Source organism: Pecten maximus, chromosome 10, assembly GCF_902652985.1.
Source record: "Pecten maximus chromosome 10, xPecMax1.1, whole genome shotgun sequence".
Lineage (NCBI taxonomy): Eukaryota > Metazoa > Mollusca > Bivalvia > Pectinida > Pectinidae > Pecten > Pecten maximus.
In genome coordinates, this window is record NC_047024.1 from 29,260,831 (window position 1) to 29,283,756 (window position 22,926).

General features: G+C 35.6%; 1 protein-coding gene and 1 long non-coding RNA gene across 2 annotated transcripts; both read right to left on the reverse strand.

Moving 5' to 3' along the window:
• Positions 1–6,624: 6,624 nt before the first annotated feature.
• LOC117336507 lies at positions 6,625–10,590 on the reverse strand. Its single transcript, XM_033897099.1, has one exon. It carries the CDS (start codon positions 10,052–10,054, stop codon positions 8,504–8,506), a length of 1,551 nt encoding a protein of 516 aa, XP_033752990.1. The 5' UTR covers positions 10,055–10,590; the 3' UTR covers positions 6,625–8,503.
• A 9,278-nt stretch (positions 10,591–19,868) lies between these two features.
• Positions 19,869–21,977, reverse strand: LOC117335457. The gene is made up of 3 exons (XR_004534406.1): positions 21,860–21,977; positions 21,087–21,234; positions 19,869–20,699 (listed from the first exon to the last, which is right to left on the reverse strand). It is a non-coding gene; the product is annotated as an uncharacterized LOC117335457 (long non-coding RNA).
• Positions 21,978–22,926: the final 949 nt, after the last annotated feature.

Here is a 22,926-nt window from a genome sequence, read left to right on the forward strand (position 1 = left end):
GCTTCATGACATAATAACCAAAAGATCTGAGCGCGAGATCTTGGCACACACCATTAAATGATCTTTATTGGTCAAATGAAAGATCCTGTTAAGCACTGTTATAATAAGCTAAATTGGTGCAAGAAACACAAACCAGTCCAGTAAGGCCATCTCTAGAGATCCCTATATTTAGGGAGTCTGATGTGTGCTTGTCATTAAGATCATTGGAAATGATGAATATTTACAAATTATTCTTCAATTGTTGCATTAGTATTAAGTAAACATTTTACCTATCACAAAAACAAATGTAGCTAAAAGGTTCTTGCTTTTTCTAACCGAGTCAAAATACAAATGTATAACACACAAAGGGCCATAACTCGTAAAATATAGTCAAATGAAATAAACGCAACTTCATGACATTGTAATTAAGCATACCGAGTTTGTAAAAAGATAGTTATAAATCATGGGAAGAGACCTCCGAACAAACCACACCAATATGATACATACTGCCTAAATTAAATAAGTTCCACAAAGGACTTATCCTCGGCCCATATCTCTAGTTAATGTTGTCAAACCAAACTGCAATTCAGGAAACACAATTTTATGTCATGGTTATGAAACATACCAAGTTTAAAAACTTGGAAGAGATTACCAGACAAACCACATCAATTTTGATACATAATGCCCAATTTAATTAAGTTCTAATGTGGGCCTAGTACACAACTTAATGTCATGGTATACTAAGTTTGAAAGAAATTGATTATTAAGTGTAGGAGGAGATCTCCACACAAACCCAATGTATTTGCTACACAATGATCATATTTGGCAAATATGCAATACTGTTACTCAAAAACGTGAATGACGACAACAAAGCCCATTTAATTTGACTTTGGGAAGGGATAGTCTAACTCCAAAAGGTCATATATGCCGAATATCTGTAAAGTAATGTTTTGACACCTTTTAACGCTTAGACGTACACCAAAAAAGGTTTTGTTTTCACATAATCGATCAACTTCAAAGCATGTCAAAAAGCAGCTTTTTGTCACAAAATATATTAATTTGACATGTGACATCCATTGATCAACAGTGCTAGTCATATGACATTGACGTTTATTGATCAACTGTACTAGTCATGTGACATTCATTGATAAACAGCTTACACCAAATCTATTAACATTTGAAAACCAACGTAACCGAAACTAAGGTGACAACATTAGCTCTCCATCTTCTTTGAAGAAATTAACTGATAAAATGATTCTAGCTCTCCCTCTTCTTTGAAAACAAGAGGCCCATGGGGCCTGTATCGCTCACCTGGTTGGATTACACCAAGTGTCAAAATAATGTTCATGTTCAATTCGTTTTATTTGTAAATCTCAAACAATGCTATATATGGTTATAGTGTGGGGATCCCAACTGCTTTAAAGAAATAATTAAGTCCAGACTCTCTAAGGCATTGAAGATCTCAAGAATTGAGTTTTTAGAACATGCATTCATCACTTTATGACTAGTAGAGATTTAGATTAATTACGTTTATTTTCCCTATTGGGCCCCGCCCTTTTGGCCCCTCAGGAGTCAGAGTTACCATTTATGCAAAATCTGTTCCCCTTCTCCCAAGGATGCTTCTGACCAAATTGGGTTCAAATCCATTCATAACTTTATGACTAGTTGAGATTTAAAGGAATTACCTCTATTTCCCCTATTGGGCCCCGCCCCTTTGGCCCCTTGGGGGTCAGAGTCAGCATTTATGCAAAATCTGTTCCCCTTCCGCCAAGGATATTTCTGACCAAATTGTGTTCAAATCCATACATAACTTTATGACTAGTAGCGATTTAAAGAATTACCTCTATTTCCCCTATTGGGCCCCGCCCCTTTGGCCCATTGGGGGTCAGAGTCACTATTTATGCAAAATCTGATCCCCTTCCGCCAAGGATATTTCTGACCAAATTGTGTTCAAATCCATACATAACTTTATGACTAGTAGCGATTTAAAGAATTACCTCTATTTCCCCTATTGGGCCCCACCCTTTGGCCCATTGGGGGTCAGAGTCACTATTTATGCAAAATCTGATCCCCTTCCGCCAAGGATGTGCCAAGGATGTGCCAAATTTGGAAAAATCCAATCAGAGCTTTTTGACTAGTAGTGATTTGAAGCAAATGTTGACGGACGGACGACGGACGGACAGACGACGGACGCCGCACCATGGCATAAGCCAACCGGACCTTTGGTCTAGGTGAGCTAAAAACGAGTTAATCAAATTCAAAAAAATGATTCAAAGCAGTGACTTAAACTTTCATGCATTTTCAACACATCTTTCAAATTTTCATTACAGCTACATGTTGAGCAAGGAATTGGTAGGTAGCATGACCGATTAACGTAGTCGGCCATAACTATTAAGTATCGATGCGTCATTATGACGTTACCATAAGAATATTACAGAAGTCAAGTTGCCATTCCTCAAGTTTATATAAGTGTTATAATGACATATTCCAGATCACAAAATATTACACAGTCAGTACACATCCACTCACAGTATAATCCATACTTAGAATTATCCAATATCAATAATACTAATAGCGAGTCTAAATTTAATAAGAGCCGAGCGAAGCTCTCTAAATACTGGAAAACGGTACCTCCAGCAAGAGTTGCCTCCCTTCCCGTACATATACGAACAAAGAAAATCGTATTGTCTAAAAAACCGGAACCGGAATGGCTCAAATCCGGATGTAGTATTCCCATGGGCAAATAATCTTGAACAAATATCAACACCAAAGTCTCACTAGAGTGTTTTAACATTAGTTATATATGACTTTTGTTTTCAGGTGAAAAATAAATAACAAAACAGCGGTATGTTTTCGCTTTTATTTTTATCATGTCGTCCGTAACCGATCGGGAATTAACGAATGTCATCGACTCCTTTCACGTCTGACCTATATATTTTACACAATAAGACATGCGAGTACGTTGGAATTAAACTCAGTACTGTATAGTCATTATTTTTGTATGCGGTTCCAGTTTGATCTGATCAAAGGTAGGCATTTGCCGATAGCATCAGCACTGTGTTATGATCGATTCTATCGAAAATATTTAGGCCGCCTTGTCGATTTGTTTTCTCAGCGTTAACGTTAGGCTTACGTCACAACACAGGTGCCCGACTCGTTTTATAAAATAATAACATATAAGAGTACATATAAATGAGAAAAAATGTACTCTTATATGTTATTATTTTATAAAACGAGTCAGGCACCTATGGTCACAGGCACTTGATTTTCATTGTAAACAATAACATGCCGAAAGACAACTAGGCTAGGCATAGCCTGTCAGTTACGTCCCAGATTTTAAATTGTTAGTTACAGATGATACGATATATCATATGTGTCTGACTCGCATTGTTTATTATAATTAGAAGTAGGTTATATTATCTACAGCAAACGGGGCTAGTATCCACTTAAAATGTGTCGGAGTAATAGGCCTACTAGGCTATAGTATAAGCCCATGTGATAACCCTAGATTTTTATCATTTATGAAATGCAGGCTCTTGGTACATGTGTAGTTAGTCTACATTAGTCAGCAGAAATAAACATAGATCAACATGGCAAATATGTAGGTTGTACAAAAAATAATGATTAAATTTTAAATGAAATTTATCTGAAAAATAATTCCTTTGCAGTGTTAATAAAATTATTGTCATATTATACTGTTGAGAGTATTATAGATCAGATTTCTATACCTAAGTATGGTAACTGTTTATTTCACAAAATTATTGCCCGAAATTTATAAAAAGGAAATTTAAAACAATCGTTTGTACTCATGTCAAAACATACAAGGACTGTTTTTTTTGTTTGTGTTCTAATTAGGTGTTCGAAGTTCCAACACTTTTTCACTAGCCCTAGGGATCCACTTCTCTGAGTTGATAGTTGAAAACTGACTGGCTCATAATAGGGTGCCTTTGCCAGGTACTAACATTAGGGCGTGGTTTTTCCTGGTGCTCTGGATTTTCTTCTCCAATGCCTGGCATGATCTAAATGACCCTGGCAGTTAATACGACTTTAGAGGGACATTCCTTCTTTCGGATATCAGAACCGTGCACAATTTTTACTGATGAAATCCACTTTTGAACAGGGAAATGAATCAATGCCAAAATGTACAGAAAACTTATGAATCCTACAAAAATACTGACTGGCTTTCAAGTAAAAAGTGATATTTTGGTAGGAATGAAGATTTTTTAGGACTTAGAACTTGGAGAACTTGTGTTAATTACCCTGCGAGTCAAACTGTTTGATTTATGTAAGTTAAAGATTCCAACATTCGCTATTTGGGGAAAAAATCGTATTTCCCAATAAGTTTAATTTTGATGATCTAACCTTTGAATTCAAACTTTAATGAAGGAATGACCCTCTAAATGAAGTAAACCAAACCAAATTTATTACAATGTTTATGAACACATGTACATGTACAGTGTATATGATTTAAACCTTATAAACAACTGCTGTTAATTCCCAAAGCCTGGAAGATTATAGAATTTCTATAATTATTTTTGTAATTAATCATAATTACAAAAGGAGAGTAATTCTCTATGGTGGTGACTCTTAGTAGGTTTAAGTTAAATTTGCTACAAATTCTGTTTTAGTGGAGACAAGACAAGAGAATACATGTACTTACAATCAAAATTAATTAACTCGAACTAGGATAACTCAAAAACACTTATTATAAATTAAAGTATATCACTGCTCCAAGTCAAAATCTTTATGTTTATAGTAATAAAATATATATCAGATAATTCAAACTTTGACAACTCGAAAAACTCTGATATAAATAACTAAATTTGAATTTCCACCCAGATATTACAGAATTGACAGAACATTATATTTACTGATGTAATCCCAAAATTGATTCATATTTTATTTTGAAAGGCGCACAATATTAACTGTTAAGTGAATTTCTTTTAAAGTTCTCTCTAAACAGATCATCAAATCATATGTTATAAGTACATGTCCTCCGTCTAATGCGGTTTTGCCCAAAAATGAGTTGAAGTGACTGAATAACAGTTCAAAATGTTCTATTCCATTCCCAATATATGGTAGAATAAAATGTTACGCATGGATAGAAGGATCTTCAATTCAAATCCTTTAAAGTTGATATAATTTAATGCACCTTGGGTCTGTAGTTTTTTTAGGTGAGGGGACCCAGATTATAAGTTTACTCTGCAGTAATTAGGGAAAATACAAAAACAGAAATTATATTGAATATTGCTATTGGAAATAACACAAACTTGAATAGAAGTATCAGAATGGGATATCTGTGCAATAGTATGCATGACTGATCCACAGTGGCCTGAGTAGTGGGACCAAAAAGCGTAAAATTGACGAAACTTCTAAACTTCCAGATATGAAGAAATCAAACTTCCTTCATGGATGAAAGAGACTTAAGTAACCTTTAAAAATATTAGTTTTTTTACCACAGGGTGTCCTGTTACCCCTATAGGGATGGGTTAGAAATGATTATTCAATTCATGTACAGAAATCAAACTTTTTGGCCTTATTTAATTTGTTCAATTGATTTATTAAATAAAAGCGAGTTTACAACCATCACTATTTAATAGCAGCGGCGTCAATATTTGTATAAAGTCCACTTTTGACAGTGTTATTGCGTTGCATGCTGTCATATTGAATTGAAACTGGTGAGGGTACTGATACAGTCATCATACTGTTGTACATGCATGCACCTATACTGTACATGCACCTATCCATCATTTAGAGGATTTTTTTTTCCAGGTTCACCTATTTTTGGGTAAAATAAAAATACTAACAGTGAATTTTGTGAAGTTATGTTAAGATTAATTTTAAACTGTGTTATAAAAGCAATATTAATTTATTTGAAACTCAAATGTCTTTACAGATTCACATATTTTGGCATCAAAACTGAATTTTGAGAATTTCCATTAAAGTTCAATTTTCACCCTATCTCATTGAATTGAATCTTGGTAAGGTTACTGTTACTATGATGCTGAACACTTGGTTACTGATATTATTTAATTACTTGAACAGTAATCCATAAATTGAAAGATGTTATTGATAAAGCGGGAAAGATCAGACATATAATTCTGCATAATTCTTGTTATATAAGGCCTTTTGAGGACTTATCATGACCTTGTGATTTTCATAAATCTGCTAATATAATGAAAAAAAAAATACATACCGGTATATTACATAAACATTTTCGTCTGCAAGTGGCAATTAGATTAGCTGTGCTCTTCCAAGGCTTTGCCTTCATTCATATTATCAAAGCACTGTAGCCAAATGATCTCAATAGAATATAACTAGATAAGAATCTAGATAAGAATAAAAAAAAAAATAGAACCTTATTTTGGGCACTTAGCCCTCGCTATATACACACGTAGGTGCCCCTTGTCCCTGGCGAGGACACCCCTAATCAGACTCCCTAAATATAGGGATCTCTAGAGATGACCTGACTGGACTGGTTTGTGTTTCTTGCACCAATTTAGCTTATTCTAACAGTGCTTAACAGGATCTTTCATTTGACCAATAAAGATCATTTAATGGTGTGCCAAGTGTGCGCACTCAGATCTTTTGGTTATTATGTCATGAAGCCATTGAAACAAAAAGTATAAAAAATAAACACTGATCTTTTGTTAATGAGTATTTTTATTTTTGAGAGGTACAGTATGTATGATGTGGACAACATTGAGATATCGTCTTATTCTCTCATGCCTGTATAGACACATATATATAGAAAGGATTTATTTTTTGGAAATTATAAATATGTCTCCAAGACATGAAAGTCCTCGCTCCTCCTGAGGATTTCAGTTTGTCGAATTTGATATTGTGACGGGACATTTAATCTCTGTACTCCGTTGTTTGTTAATACCTATACTCTGTTGTGCTATTTTCGGCGACGTCCTAATGCCTATATGACTGATCTGTTACTTTGCCCTTGATGAGTTAAAATTATGCTTGACATTTATAGCAATAACAAGTTGCAGCTTGTTGCAAACAAAGAATTAAAGACAATAAATCACCCGTTTCTGGCAGATATGTGTAGAATGTTGGAATTTGTAGCATAAACCATCTACTGCTTGCACTATTAATATATTATTTTGGTATTAGTGTACCAAGGTATTGCCTAACAACAAATTCAGTAGGTTAATTCACCAGTACACTGTGTAGATACATATATTACATAATCATTATATTCATTATATATATGATAGCAAAGATGTTATCAACACAACAAGTATTGTTTGCTTATGAGTGTATATATTGAAACAAATTTGTGCTACCCTTACAATCCATATAGTATGGAGTTACGTCCCCTTTGACTATGCTAGAGGTGTAAATGCCATTTCTAGTTTCAATATAAGCCAATAACCATCTTTTATTATATTTAAAAAAAACATTTTGAATCCATGAAATAGTGCAATTATTTTCATTATCATGATCACGAAAATAGTATATGGGTGAAGTAGAGTACTCGACTTTTCAAATTACATTACTACAACTTACAACACCCAGAATAAGCTCCGCCTACCTGTCTCATGACTGCAAAAAAAAATGTGCACCCCTGTGTCTTCAGTACTTTCAGTACCTTGATTAACAGAGTTATGCCCCTTTTTCATACAAAATGTATAATAATTTTGTCCCGCTATGCATTCACTTAGTTTTTTATGTTGTTTCTTGAAACTTATACAGAGTTGAAGGATGGCATGAAGTTGTGTCTCCAGTAACAGCTTCTTCCGAAAAAAAACAACTTTTCATAGAGTTATGCCCCTTTATGGTTACTAGCTTGTCCGGCTATGCATTTGCTTTGTTTTCAATGGATTTTACTAAAATTTGATATGTAGTTAGATGACTCTATGAGGCTTAGCTTAGCTCTATGCAAATATTTTGCCGAATTACCAGTTCTAATGTAATGCCTCTTTTTCTTTAATAATGAGCACTTAGTTCTTACTAAACATAGAACATGTTTGATTTGGTTATAGTACCATACATGTAAATAGGCAGCTTCACAAATCATCCAAACCAATCATGGAAAAGCGGGGGTTATACTTGTTACTACATTACACTCTCCGTTATACCCATATTTTTATAATTGACTAAAAGTTGTTTCCCACTCCACACAGTTTTCTGAATACGCAATCTGAACTCCAGTATGCAAATCTGATGATTGTAGAGATATCGCAGATACCTTTTTTGCAGGTGATAGTTAAGAAGCAATAAAAGTTTTTGTCAGTTTCCGTGTCTCTAATGCAGTTCTTATCTATTTGAGAATGGCTGTCATTGAGTTGAAGTGACGTAATCGGAAGATAAGTTCATACAGCTAATAGATTGAGCTGAGCATCTCCTGCATGATGAGAAATTCAAAATACTCCATCAATTAGGACACATTTAACATTCGTTCATTTGATACACCACAGCTGTCCTCCGTAGGACCTCTGTGAGACATACATAGATACACCTAGTTTATCCTCTGTCAGACCTTTGTGAGACATACATAGATACACCACAACTATCCTCTGTCAGACCTCTGTGAGACATACATACATAGATACACTATTGCTATTCTGTGAATACCAGTGTTCCACGCAGGAAAAGCAGCCTGTGATTGTGTTGACTCCCAGTAAGCCCTGATGGCCCTTTGATAGTTCCCGAGTGTTTGATAACAGATCCCCAGAAGTGTGTGAACGATCCAGTACTTATGTCCTCCTTGTTCCTTGTGATACTGAATCTGTATCAGGTGGTTTAATGCTTCATCACGCCCTCTGGTGTCTCCAATCTCGTGATAACAAAGGAAGTTCAGGAACAAGACATATGGTAGAGGTGGAATGCTTATTATTCTTCCTTCTATGTGCAGCTCTAGACAGAGATGAGGAAGATGCATGTGCTCGCGTACACATATAATGCTGTCGATGTACGTTTTCTGGAGCCTTTCTAATGTGCAGCCAGGATGATACATGTGTCTGTACAATGTGCACAGTTCTGGATCAAGTTTATAGCCATATTTGAAAAATGATGCTAGTTTCAATATTCGTCTGCTAAGCTCCAGGCATTTGCTGATATTTCCAGTCAAAAAATGAAAAGTTGCTAAATACAACCCTTCTGTACCGAATAAAGCCACGGGAGTCATCAAGTACTTACATTTCCTCAGACGCTGGTATTTGGCCTTGTTACCCGGGGCAGCCTCATTTCCACACAGACCATTAGAGATTAGTCCTAATGAAAGATATCTGACAATATTCATAACTTGGACATACATGTATATGTACATTTCCTCAAAATTAGACTGTGATAAATATAAGTTTAATGCCTTTCCGGTGATCATTGATGCTGTGGTATATGTTGATAAAACCGATATCATAGGAAGAATATGCGAATCCTGATCCATAATATTTTCTTGTAAAGTCCTTGGGCAAAGAAGCTCAGGTATTGAAGTGTCACAAAAAAAATTCCCCAAAATTGAAGGTTTTTTAAAGTTTCCTACTGATAGGCATACACCTTGAATCTGAGAGTAGTTGTCCAAAATCTCCAACAGTATTTGTTGATTTTGTCCGTGTATTTTCCTCTGGAACAAGTTGTTAACTCGGATGAAGTAATTGGGACAGAATCCCGCCTTGACCCACGCAATCAGAATGTTGAAACAAAACCAAAAGCAATAGAAAAGGTTCTTGTCTTGCCAGAACATTTGGCTTGAATTTTCTATCGCATGAAACAAGATTGTTTTTAGGAAATAGGAGCACAAGATGTCGTCATCCCCAATGGTTTCTTTTAATGTCTCCTTAATTTGTCTTAAAACATATTTAAACAGCACGTATACTTTGACTTGGTTGTGACTAAAGGAATGAACCAATGATCTTTCTGCCGCTGCAAATGAGATTCTCCATTGTAAAAATGTATCGTCTGAACATTTATCCCCAACTGGAACAAGATGGCATCCACTGTTTACAATCTTGTTGATTAAGGTTGGATGTGGCCATCCATACAGACGTGTACGTGTAATCCATTCATTTGCTTCCTTTGGCCAACTGTTACATGGAAAACAGTGAACTATATCCGTTGCCATTGTTCCTGTAAGGAAACATGTACTACTTGGTCCATTGGATTCACATTTCAGACCTGTGACAGTAGCTTGTTCATTGACATATTCCTCTCTAAAGATATCGCTGGAAAATAAAGACTGAATTCCCAATTCTAACTATTGCATGATGAAAACATTCGTCTTCTAGGTATTTTAGCTGAACTAACTATAATTGGACATAGCCGGGGCGGCAGTCTGCCTCGCGAATGCACAGAATAGTTTTGTGTGCCAGGTGTTGAGGAATATTATTACACTGATCAGGGTACATCACTGCTATTCTCTTGTTTACAGACATTTGGTCTGTGTCGGATCCCGTTATATAGCATCCTTCTCCAAAACTTCCAGTGTTAATGAGTTCATAAAAATCAGGTTTTACCAAAAGTTCACTTAAAACTACCATTCTCCTCTTCATGTTAATAATCTTCCCTGTTCCTATGAAACACCTCTCCAGTGATGTAGACAGGAGCACAGACATCCGCTCACTTTCCTCAGGGTTCATTATGGTTAGTCCACAGGGCTTATTAATCTGTTAAAATATTTAAAAAAAATAATGATCTTATAACCAACTCACCAACAAAACAGTGTAACTTATATATAGTATACTATATTACTCATTATGCTAAAAAATATACCATGTATTTAAAACTTGTATATTGTTATCATAAGTCCTTAAAAAGGAAGGAAAACATTGCAAAAATACATGTTGATATTCAGATCAGTGGCTGTAAAATATTTTTCCACAAAGAGAACACTTTTAAGTAAATACCTTAACCTAATGACATGCTTACCCTAGGATACTCTCCCGAACCACATCAATGCTATTTGTTCTGCACTAAGCTAACAGCTTGAACGTGACACGCACACTGGACTCGTCTGTTCTGGTGTGTCTTTGTATCATAGGCGGACACTTCATTATAATATCTCGGAACATTTTACATGGATTTAGCATAGTTTCTAATGTATTTTTGTATCTGAAAGTTAAGAGTAACCAGGAAGCCTTATATGTATAAGACACTCGAGTGTCACCCACGGATTGCAAAGTTCAATGCAAATTTTAAAGTGGACACTTTACTAGTGCTATATCAACCTAAGTCACATGATTAATGCAAGCAAGATATTTCCTGTATATATAGAGAACATAAAGGAAATTTCCTGGTAAAGAATCTAGAATTCACTTGAATGTTAACATGAACATACATAGAACATCCGAGGACGTGTACATGTAACGCCTAGTTGAAGTGTGTCCGGACACAGCCTCTCCATCAACTTATCAAAAGGGAAACAGATAATTAAGGAGATATGGGCAACTATATATGTATCTTGACAATAACCGTGAGTCTTTGTTGATATTCTTTCCCGTTGTGTATTGATGTCATCTACGACTTAAAACAACAAACACCACTGCCATGAACAACACTACCTGCCAAAGGATGGATATCAGAGACTTTAAAAACCAACAATACCCGTTGCCACAGAACAGACATCCATCTCACCCTTTGGACAATTTTAGTACACAGTGTAGCATTGTATGAATTTTGGATCTATACTGTGTCCCTGGCTAATGAAAACAGTCTATGGTTGTTATAACAGTAGCATGGTTAAAGCTTAACTTCTTCATGTTGTCTGAATTGGTCAGTCCATTTGTTGGCAAATGTTACTCTTATGGTTAGAAGACTACTTCTGCAGAACTGATTCAGAAAAAGACAGTTAAGTGTACATGTAACAGTAGGTTTTGCATGTTTGTCCTGCGTGCGATGGAGGCGTGAAGCGAGACATCGGTGGTACCTATAGATAGGGCGGCGTCAACATTTCCGTTTTACTCTGAATTTCTCTTAATGGCACCTAAAATATACTGGTATCTATATAACCATCGCAACACACGCCTGATTCAGAATTTAAACATCAATTTACTATTAGTTTAACTTAGTTTATTGACTTTGCCATGTTAAAGTTTTCAATTTAGCTCCACATTGAGTTGAATTTCTCTTTAATTTCGTAAGATTTCATAATGGCACCAGGAATATACTTATATCTATATATAACCATCCCAAAACATATTTCAGATTAAGAATTTTAACCAAAAAAATTACTGTTAATTGGACTTAGTTTTTTCTATTTTACTTTCATCTATGCATATGGGCATCCGTTCACACCTCATATTTTGAATTTCACCTACAGGAACCACGGAACCAAATGATTTTTCATAGACGATAATGTTAACGTCTTGCTTAAATGGAGTTTTCAACACTGGTCTACTAGACCTAATATTGAAGAAAGTCATCTCGCAAACCTTTAAATAGAATATTTAAAAATTCTACCGGTTTGAACTCTTTTTTTTTTTTTATAAATTTACAACAAATCCCTCACTAAACTAACTTACCCTGACAAAAACAGGCTAGGATTTTTTTTTTCATCTACATGTATTGCCTAACCCACAAATATAACTTTGGAAACTTCTCTCACCTGAATATCCAGTCATTAGGCCCCGATGCATTCACCTTCCTATTAAATCTTCTGCCCATAAGGGGGAAACCAACCATCTACTTTTGATTTTGTTCTGTTGTCCCTACCGTTTGCCGTAAATGGAACTTTGTTAACTAATTGTAAAATGTAAAAGTATTCGGATTAGCTGGGGGTTAAGCTTAATGATGACCTAATTAACATAAATAATATGATAGTTTTTCTCAATGAAGTAAATTAAGTGATGCAAATATATCGTTTGCCCTGGTAAGAAGAACTAAATTTGGGCAAATATTGCTCAGATTACTTATCTTACTGGGGACCAATTAAAATGAAACCACACTGGTACATTAGGGACCGTATGAAGGTGTTATACACTTTCGTTTTCTAGGAAATTTTTCATGTCCGTGGTTTTCTAGGAAATTTTTCATGTCAGTGGTATTCTGGTTAATGTACACAGATTTTGGTGTAAAGGTCAATATTTCTTTCCTGTAGTACTAATGCATTAACTGTGTTCAAATCTGGTTGAATTTAAAGGTACGACAGTTCAAATCTGGTTGAATTTAAATGTCCAACAGTTCAAATCTGATTGAATTTAAAGGTCAAACAGTTCAAATAAAGGTCCAATAGTTCAAATCTGATTGAATTTAAAGGTCCAACGGGGGGTAATATTGCTATATTGCTAAAATGAATTGCTTTCTATAACTACGCACTACATTCATTCATCATATATGACTGCAAGCTGCCCTAGGCGTGGTGATTCTACATTGTACAAATGATGGAGCTGACCCTTTCAGTGGGCTGAGGGACATGACCAAGTGAGCAATTTGACTATATATTGTTACAAATATTCTCTAGAACGTTGTATCGGATATAATTGGTATTTGACTTCAAGCATTCCTTGGTGGGCGAGGCAGGATTCAAAATTGTACAACTGTGGACTGGCCCCTCCCCCCGGGATCTGAGGATCTGAGGCCCAAATATGGAAATTATAACACAATGAAAGGATTAAGTCCATTATTATGCTATGAAGCATGCTTGTAATTGTTGTAGGTGAACAAATTTTGTATAAATGATGAGGACGGACATCAAGGTGTTGGCCCCCTGAGAAGTGGGAACCAATAGGTGAAATTTAGATTGTTCTTCAAATCTTGACAAGTTTGGCTTCCTGCTCTTAACTCAGTGTTTATTGACCGATTTACATGAACTTTTGTAAAGATGTTAGGTTCACATCAAATTCATACCGAGCTCAAAAATTTAAGGTTTGATTTTGTATCTTTTCACTGATGAAGATTATGTTGGTCGGCATTAAACAAGGAGTCAACTGACCAAAGGTCATGGTCACTGTAGTTTAAATACTTACGTATTATTATGTGATGGTATGCCTGTTGCCTAGCATACCTAAAATTTTGGTTTAAATCAAGTCTTTAGTATGTTCATCAGTCAGAGATTGATTGACAAACTGTATATCTCTTTTTATAACTATGATATGTACATTTGTCATAAAGTATTCACAACTTCTTTACAAAAATGTCCAAAAACTATGGTAGATAGGTCTGTTTTTATTTTGCTTTATTATGCTTGTTTGTAGACAGTATGATTACACAATCAGAAATCATCAATGACAGCGAAGTACCTCTGTAAAATTTCACTATAGTATACTAGTACTGGTATCGACCCTTTTTGAGTTAGAAATTCTGCTCAGTTAGGCCAATTATAAACGGAAATGTTTTGTTGAATGAGAAAACACTCAGTTAGGCCAATTATAAACGGAAATGTTCTGTTGAATTAGAAAACACTCAGTTAGGCCAATTATAAACAGAAATGTTCTGTTGAATAAGAAAACAATGTCTCACCTGCCGTGTTCACTGTTGGTAAATTCTAATAACGGTATTATGTATTACTCCGGTGTGTTTTTGTTTTAATTTTGACCGAACAGGTACGTCCGTACACGAACTTGACGGTGAAAGAAGCCTGCCAATCCCACGTTAACCGCAACTTTTGCATTTTTTCAACAGCACACATCTCTGATAATAGCTACCAATATATAATTATCGAATTGCATAGTATTCTGATCAGGTTTATTACAATCACAAAAGTCTGCGCCGGTTATACAAGATGGGCGAAATGTCTCAATGAACATACGGGTCACAAGGCAAAACTGACACACAAACCAGCAACCGGGTCAAATGTCCGGATACAATATTAAACTGTGATATTTCATTTGATAAATCGAACAAAATAATGAAGACATTTCTAATAAAACCTACACACAAAGTGGCATAAATTTAAAAGCTTTTAGCGTTTAAATAAAATAATGAGTAAATAAATTAGACCACTTATATTTTTTCCGGATTTAATATCCGGGCCGATTCAGTATGTTGTACAAACAAAAACTCCACCTAAAAATAGCGAGGACAAACTGGCACTATCGGTTATAACCGGAACAAGGACATTAAGCCCCATCAATCAATCAATCATGGCACTATCGGTAATCTTTCGAAGTCCATATTTACTCGTCAATCTTTTCCATCACTTCAATACTTCTACCTTCTACATGGAATATATGAATCCAAGGTAACTTGGCGTATTTATCGACAATTTGCAGTGTTATGTATTAATTACACAATCGGAACCGAAGTGAAGTTACTATATAGGCCAATCCTACGATAACCTATATTGTGGTGAAACAGGACTGAGCCAACAGTAATTGTCCGCCTTGCCGGAATGCCGTGGGCATTCAGGAAGTCTCAGGTGTCTTCGAGCTTCCGGTGAGAGCGCGCGAGTCAAGCCAGTCTTGAGATGTTTTGTTATTCATATTATATTGCCGTTTGTGCTGCGCCCGCGCTGCTTGGTAAGCATACTATGTGATATTTCAGTGACCATTATTGTATATGTATGTTATATGTGGTGACGCTACACGTGGTTTCACTATAATATCCAGTATGGCTACAGCAGGTTAGCTTTTAGCTTCGAAAGTAAACATCAAACACACAACAAGAGATCCCAGAGGGATCTTGGCGCCCACCATTGAATGATCTTCATAGGTTCCATGTCAGATTGATCTTTTCTCTACTTTTCCCTTCATTTTACTAATCTGTGCAAATCGAGACATCCCTCCAGTACTTTTCAAACAAGGGAACCCTAGCTATATAAGAAAGTTGAGATTTAACGATAATGGCTGTTTGTTTGCCAGGTTGTTTTCAGGACAGACTGGTCCAAAAATGCAATACAAGGAACCAAGGGGAACCTACTTATGAAATTTGAGAAAGATCCATTCAGTACTTTGAGAAATAGAGATAACAAACTTCAATTGTCAAAATCCAGGATGGCGGTCTGTCGGCCATGTTGTTTTCCGATTGGTCTCAAAATGCAATATGCATAACTAGGCACCTACGGAAACCTACATATGAAATTTGAGAAAGATCCATTCAGTACTTTCTCAGAAATAGCGATAACAAACTTCAATGGTCAAAATCCAAGATGGCTGCCTGTCGGCCATGTTGTTTTCCGATTGATCTCAAAACGCAATATGCATAACAAGGCACCAAGGGGGCCTACATATGAAATTTGAGAAAGATCCCTTCAGTACTTTCTCAGAAATAGCGATAACAAACTTCAATTGTCAAAATCCAAGATGGCTGCCTGTCGGCCATGTTGTTTTCCGATTGGTCTCAAAATGCAATATGCATAACAAGGCACCAAGGGAAACCTACATATGAAATTTGAGAAAGATCCCTTCAGTACTTTCTCAGAAATAGTGATAACAAACTTCAATTGTCAAAATCCAAGATGGCTGCCTGTCGGCCATGTTGTTTTCCGATTGGTCTCAAAAGGCAATATGCATAACTAGGCACCAAGGGGAACCTAAATATGAAATTTGAGAATGATCCCTTCAGGACTTTCTCAGAAATAGCGATAACAAACTTCAATTGTCAAAATCCAAGATGGCTGCCTGTCGGCCATGTTGTTTTCCGATTGGTCTCAAATCGCAATATGCACAACTAGGCACCAAGGGAAACCTTCATATGAAATTTGAGAAAGATCCCTTCAGTACTTTCTCAGAAATAGCGATAACAAACTTCAATTGTCAAAATCCAAGATGGCTGCCTGTCGGCCATGTTGTTTTCCGATTGGTCTCAAAACGCAATATGCATAACTAGGCACCAAGGGGAACCTACATATGAAATTTGAGAAAGATCCGTTCAGTACTTTCTCAGAAATAGCGATAACAAACTTCAATTGTCAAAATCCAAGATGGCTGCCTGTCGGCCATGTTGTCTTCTGATTGGTCTCAAAACGCAATATGCATAACTAGGCACCAAGGGGAACCTACATATGAAATTTGAGAAAGATCCCTTCAGTACTTTCTCAGAAATAGCGATAACAAACTTCAATTGTCAAAATCCAAGATGGCTGCCTGTCGGCCATATTGTTTTCCGATTGGTCTCAAAACGCAATATGCATAACTAGGCACCAAGGGGAACCTACATATGAAATTTGAGAAAGATCCCTTCAGTACTTTCTCAGAAATAGCGATAACAAGAATTGTTTACGGACGGAGGGACGGACGGAGGGACGGACGGACGGAGGGACGGACGGACGACGGACCACGGACGCAGGGCGATTTGAATAGCCCACCATCTGATGATGGTGGGCTAAAAATATACTTAGACAATAAAATAAGAAGGAAATGATGTAATAATAATATGATTTTGACTAATTTACAGGAACCAAATTAACTACAGTAATGCTTTCACATCTTCTGTTCAGCAGATGCAAAATTAGTGTGTATTATAATATTGTTCAGAGAGTCGGTAGAGGGCAGTACCTGTCATTTTACCACTGCCATATCCGGTTTTCAGACCAATCCCTATGACTCAGGGGTATTACACCGTGTGCATAGCTATAAAGACTGGTCCAAGGGAGATAAATCGTCTTCAGGAGGATAAACTGAATTAATAGAGAAAATTAATTCTTATTATCCCATAGAAGACAAACACAATAAATTTGATTGAATCACTGGATTTATTACTTATGGAATGTGTTTAGTGTTTATATATAATGAATTAGCGTAGGATGACCATGGCTTCTACAGCTAGAATTAAATGGAAACTGGGAACAGAAAATTCCAATTAACAGAAGCTGTTTTGTATAATATATGAAGAATGTCATTTTCTATTCAATTAAATACCACATTCTGTAGTGCCAAGTAGAAGGCTGCCAAATGACAACATGAAAAATGAAAACTGAAATGTTGTCACAGCCACAACAGAGAAGCAGTAAAGCTATAAAAACTAGCATGGGTAGAAAACAAATGGAAAACACCTGGTCAAAATCCCTGAAAATCTTTGCCTAAAATTAAACCTCAAACAAAAATAGGAGCAATAAATTAATTGACATCGCCAAAACCATTGTCAAATGTTAAAATTGCAATATACAATTGCATATAAAAGATTGAATTGAATGGCCAAATGCCAAAAACACTGCAATATAAAACTATTGCAAATAACAAAAAAATGAAGGGACAAATGTCACAAGTTCAAAATAGCTGGAAGTGACGAACCAATTCGTCAAAAACTTTTGCAAAATAGCAAGAAGAGGACACCGATCCAACAAATCATGGGCGAAATATGGCGACCTCTAAAAAAACCCAGCTGCCATCTAAATGTCCCAACAGCAACAAAGCAAAAGCTGAAATCTCAGCAAAAATTCAGATTGGGGAACATCCCTTTCTTTAGCATACACAACTGAAAGACACTGACTTAAAATAAAATTATGCTCAGGATACGACCAGACATTTCCCATAGGTAGCCGTAATTTGTAACCATGGACAACATTCACCAAACCGAGGGGACATACTTCCCCTGGAGGTCAAAAACAATTGTAGCCCCTCCTGCAAATGGTATAAAAACAGACTATTACCTATAGGGGACAGATGGACATCATCGGAAAAAAGGGCAGGGTTTTTGTCAGTTATTTCAGGGTACCTGATATAGCCCCCACCCCTACAAACAACATGGGAACTGACCTGGCTATTTATACGAACAGCTTGGTGATATGAGCCACCCCTCCACTTTAGGTGAGGTAGAATGCCAGACCAGACCAACCGTGTGTTTGGAAACATTACTGATATTTGTTCTAAGACTGCTATCATCCGATGCCTCAGAACACAAAATTTGCATTGGGCCACATCGTTCCCTCCACAATGGATAACAAGAATAACTAGTTAGATGGTAAACTAACAGACCATAATTAGACGGTAAACTAACAGGCTAAAGTTATACTATAAACGTACAGTCCACAGTTACACTATAAACTAACAGTCCACAGTTACACTATAAACTAACAGTCCACAGTTACACTATAAACTAACAGTCTACACTTACACTATAAACTAACAGTCCACAGTTACACTATAAACTAACAGTCCATAGTTACACTATAAACTAACAGTCCACAGTTACACTATAAACTAACAGTCCACAGTTACACTATAAACTAACAGTCCACAGTTACACTATAAACTAACAGTCCACAGTTACACTATAAACTAACAGTCCACAGTTACACTATAAACGTACAGTCCACAGTTACACTATAAACGTACAGTCCACAGTTACACTATAAACGTACAGTCCACAGTTACACTATAAACGTACAGTCCACAGTTACACTATAAACTAACAGTCCACAGTTACACTATAAACTAACAGTCTACAGTTAGATTTTGTATACGTAAGTCTGTTGTTGGTCCACATGCCTATAACATAAGATACAATAGGACTGTACAAGTAATATGCCTGTAAAGGGCTCCTTTTTATAACAATTCAAAAAATGTAGAGGAGCTGTATTGATCCCAGTATTTCTATCGCGTTAGTTTCGGATATTAGTGATATCTATATGTGTACATATTCTCATCATTGCCACTATTCGATCTAATGTAAACGTTATAACCCTAAGATACTTTTATATTTGTATTATATAAATTTTGGAATTTTGTCACAAACAACAGCTGACAGGAAATCTAGATAGGATAAAGTTTTACTGTGATTTATTATGAAATTGGAAATAAAGAGAAATTATTTATTCAGAACACACAAATTCAAAAGTATTAACAAATACTAAATATTTATGCTTTTAAATTTTATCAAACTTAAAATAATTTGTTGTTAAAGTAATCCTTTGATTCATGTAAACAGGAAATGAATACACAGCAGTAATAACAATGAATGTTAATAGGAATTTAATTAGGATGGAAATGCAGAACGACAAAGAGTCCAAACATAGTATATATTTGTATATAAATGATTCTTGATTAATAGTTGTATAAAATTATCATAAATAACATGAAAATAAGAAAACTGTAACAATGTTGGTTTTTCCATATCACCTTATTATGTTTTATTTGTATCAGCTTGTGTGTTTAACTCGTATCAATGTTTGTTTCATCTGTACAAATATTTCAGCATAACCTGTATCAAGATGTATATTTCACCTGTACAAACATGTGTGTTTAACTTGTAAAATTATGCTTCACCTGTACAAATGTGTATTTATTTTCTGTAAAAACGTGTAATATTCCAACAAATAGTTGATTATCTTGTGAATCTTAAGCTGTGATGTCTGACACGGTTTGTATTCATCAAACTTTGACAAATATGAATGCTTATATATATGTGTATTTCACTTGTACAAATAATCTTTTAACTTTGTATATATATGTATATTTCACATGTGCAAATATATGTGTTTAACTTGTATGAAAATGTATATTTAACTTTTACAAACATGTTTACTTAACTCGTATTAATTATGTATATTTCACCTGTACAAACACATTTTGAGTTCATTTGAATAAAAAATCAAAGTTGTATTCTTTTAACTTCGGATTAACATTATATAAGCAGCAATTTGATAATCATGAACCGAATAAGTCACTGTGCACGTTCACAATTTTTTCTGATGGTCACGATTATTGAAAAAATGACGACATCATCGAACAGTTAAAGCTGTCTCACACAGCAGGTACATTTAAAAAACGACGTATTCCATGGAGATTTGTCGTCAGATAATATGTTTCTTCTCAGGAAGGAACTCTCCCGGCTTGAAGTGAGGATTATTTTGTCCAAATGTATGTGCAGTCTCAGGAAAGGTTGCATTTCTGAGTCTTAAATGAAGTAGAAATGTTTGCTTAAAGAGTTATGTAAAACAAATGATTATATAGCATAAAAAGAAAATTAAAAAATACATTAAATATTGCATTTTGCAAAGAACTGATAAGATCTCGGGAAATATATTATGCATATTACATCTGAAGATAGTATACATACATAATACAAATGTAAGCATGCATCCGGTTAAAGCAAACGGTGTATTCTGTAATTGGTATTGAAGACTTAAGGTAAATTTCTGCACACTAATACACAGAGATGGCACGGAATGAAGAGATTTATCAAGATTTGTATTATTGAATTACATACAATCGAACGGCTTTTCCTTACAGTTCCTGACGACGAATCAGACTTGTTTTAATTCACTAGTAAAGTGTACTTACACGAATTTGCGGTAAATACGGTATATGATGAAGGCTACGGCCGCAATGAGTACAACAATCCCAGCCGAGGAACTGCTTGCTATAACGGCTATACTAAGGGACCTTTCGGCTGGATCAGGTTGCCTAATGGTTGTAACTTCAATACACTCTATAATAAGATAAAAAAAAAACACTATGTTCCGTTAGTGGTACTGTTCTGTTATGTAATTTATTTATTTATTTATTATGTATCTTTAAAGCATAAATTATTGTATTACACAATTACAGTTCACCAAACAAGCGTTATGATCGATGCGTTCAATTAACGTGTATCTGACACCATAGCTGTTATCAAAGGAGGTCAGATTGGGTTTTTTTGTTGTTGTTTTTGTTAGAGATGACCATCTAGCATTTTACGTTATAAATTGAGTTTCTGAATAAGGCATCAACATCTGCAAGTTCGTTAATATCATAACTTTCTCTTTTATTAATACAGTTAGGCTAGTCATTTCTATCTGCGGACTACAATATTCGTTTTCAAATAAGCAGCGCAACAATAGTTTTCTCATATTCCTTGTACGATTTGAAATCCTTGGGAAACAAAATACGGCCATACATCCTTGTCGGGGTATAATACTGGGTTGTAACATAAGACCATAGATGGATAATTGGAATATGTATGGCTAATCACTTTTAGTCTATGTAATACGTATCTGCAATACTATTTCGTGCCACATAAATCTTAACAAATCATTGTTGTATTTTGGTTGAAACCTTTAATCCTCGTGACGTACCAATATTGTCCAGATCCTCTGTCCAGTCTATGGGGTTCCGCTCAGTGTGGCAAAACTTGCAACCATCAGTTATGTGGTATGTTCCATTAGGCACACACTCGAAATCCAGAAAACAGAACAATGGCTAAAACAGATAGATAATTCATTGGTCTATTCATTTAAGCGATAATGGTATTATTGTTTGTTTCAATTGTACCTTTAGGTAATGACCGCAATGGAAATCAAGAATAAAAAGAATACACCGTTTCCATGGTAAAATACAACATCAAAATACTTATTACTAGTTGAAATGGTTTTAACATATCCTTGATGAAAATACATCAAATGTCAGGAGAGAAATGACTTAAGGGGTGCAGCAATGAAGGAGTCCACGAATAAGCATTATATTCTGAACATTACCTTGATAAACAAGGTGACATCACCGTCACCGTTATCCACGCTTCCAACACACGTGGCATCGAAGTTGTAAATAGACACCGGGTCACTGAACGTAACGTTGTCCGTTGATACAGTAACTACATACTCGAGGGCGAATGATTCAATCCCTTCTATCAAGGGTTCAGTTTCGGCTTGTCTCCTCTCTCGTTCATTTGTGTCTTCCAGCTCGATGCGGCGTTCTATCTCGTTATTATCTGATGAACGTTTATATCTAACTTCGGAACCGTATCGATAGAAACGAGAAAGTGTCCCCTCAATCAGTGGCATGTCCACACTCAGGCACATGAAACCCTTCACATCGCCTTTTTTTCGTACTCCTGTAGCCAACGTAAGTTGTTGCCCGGACGGCGTTATCTGTAGAATCGTTAGGATATTTTCAATGTGATAGTGCTGATGTTATGAACTTAATATTGCGGTTGAATATTAAACAAAATAATTACAAAATATATAGGATTGCAAACCCATTTTGGTTTCTAGATTTCTATGAGAAATTTTATAGGTTTTTTTATGTAATAAAGAACTAAAGCCCGCATAGGGAGAAACATCACGAGGTATAGAAGTGTTAGGGCTTATATTGCCAAAGTTAGGAACAAGTTATGTTGTCATTTAGAATATTTTGACACTTTATT

Coding starts and splice junctions, on each gene's coding strand:
- LOC117336507 (XM_033897099.1), bottom strand. CDS start 10,054: ATGGCAACGGATATAGTTCACTGTTTTCCATGTAACAGTTGGCCAAAG.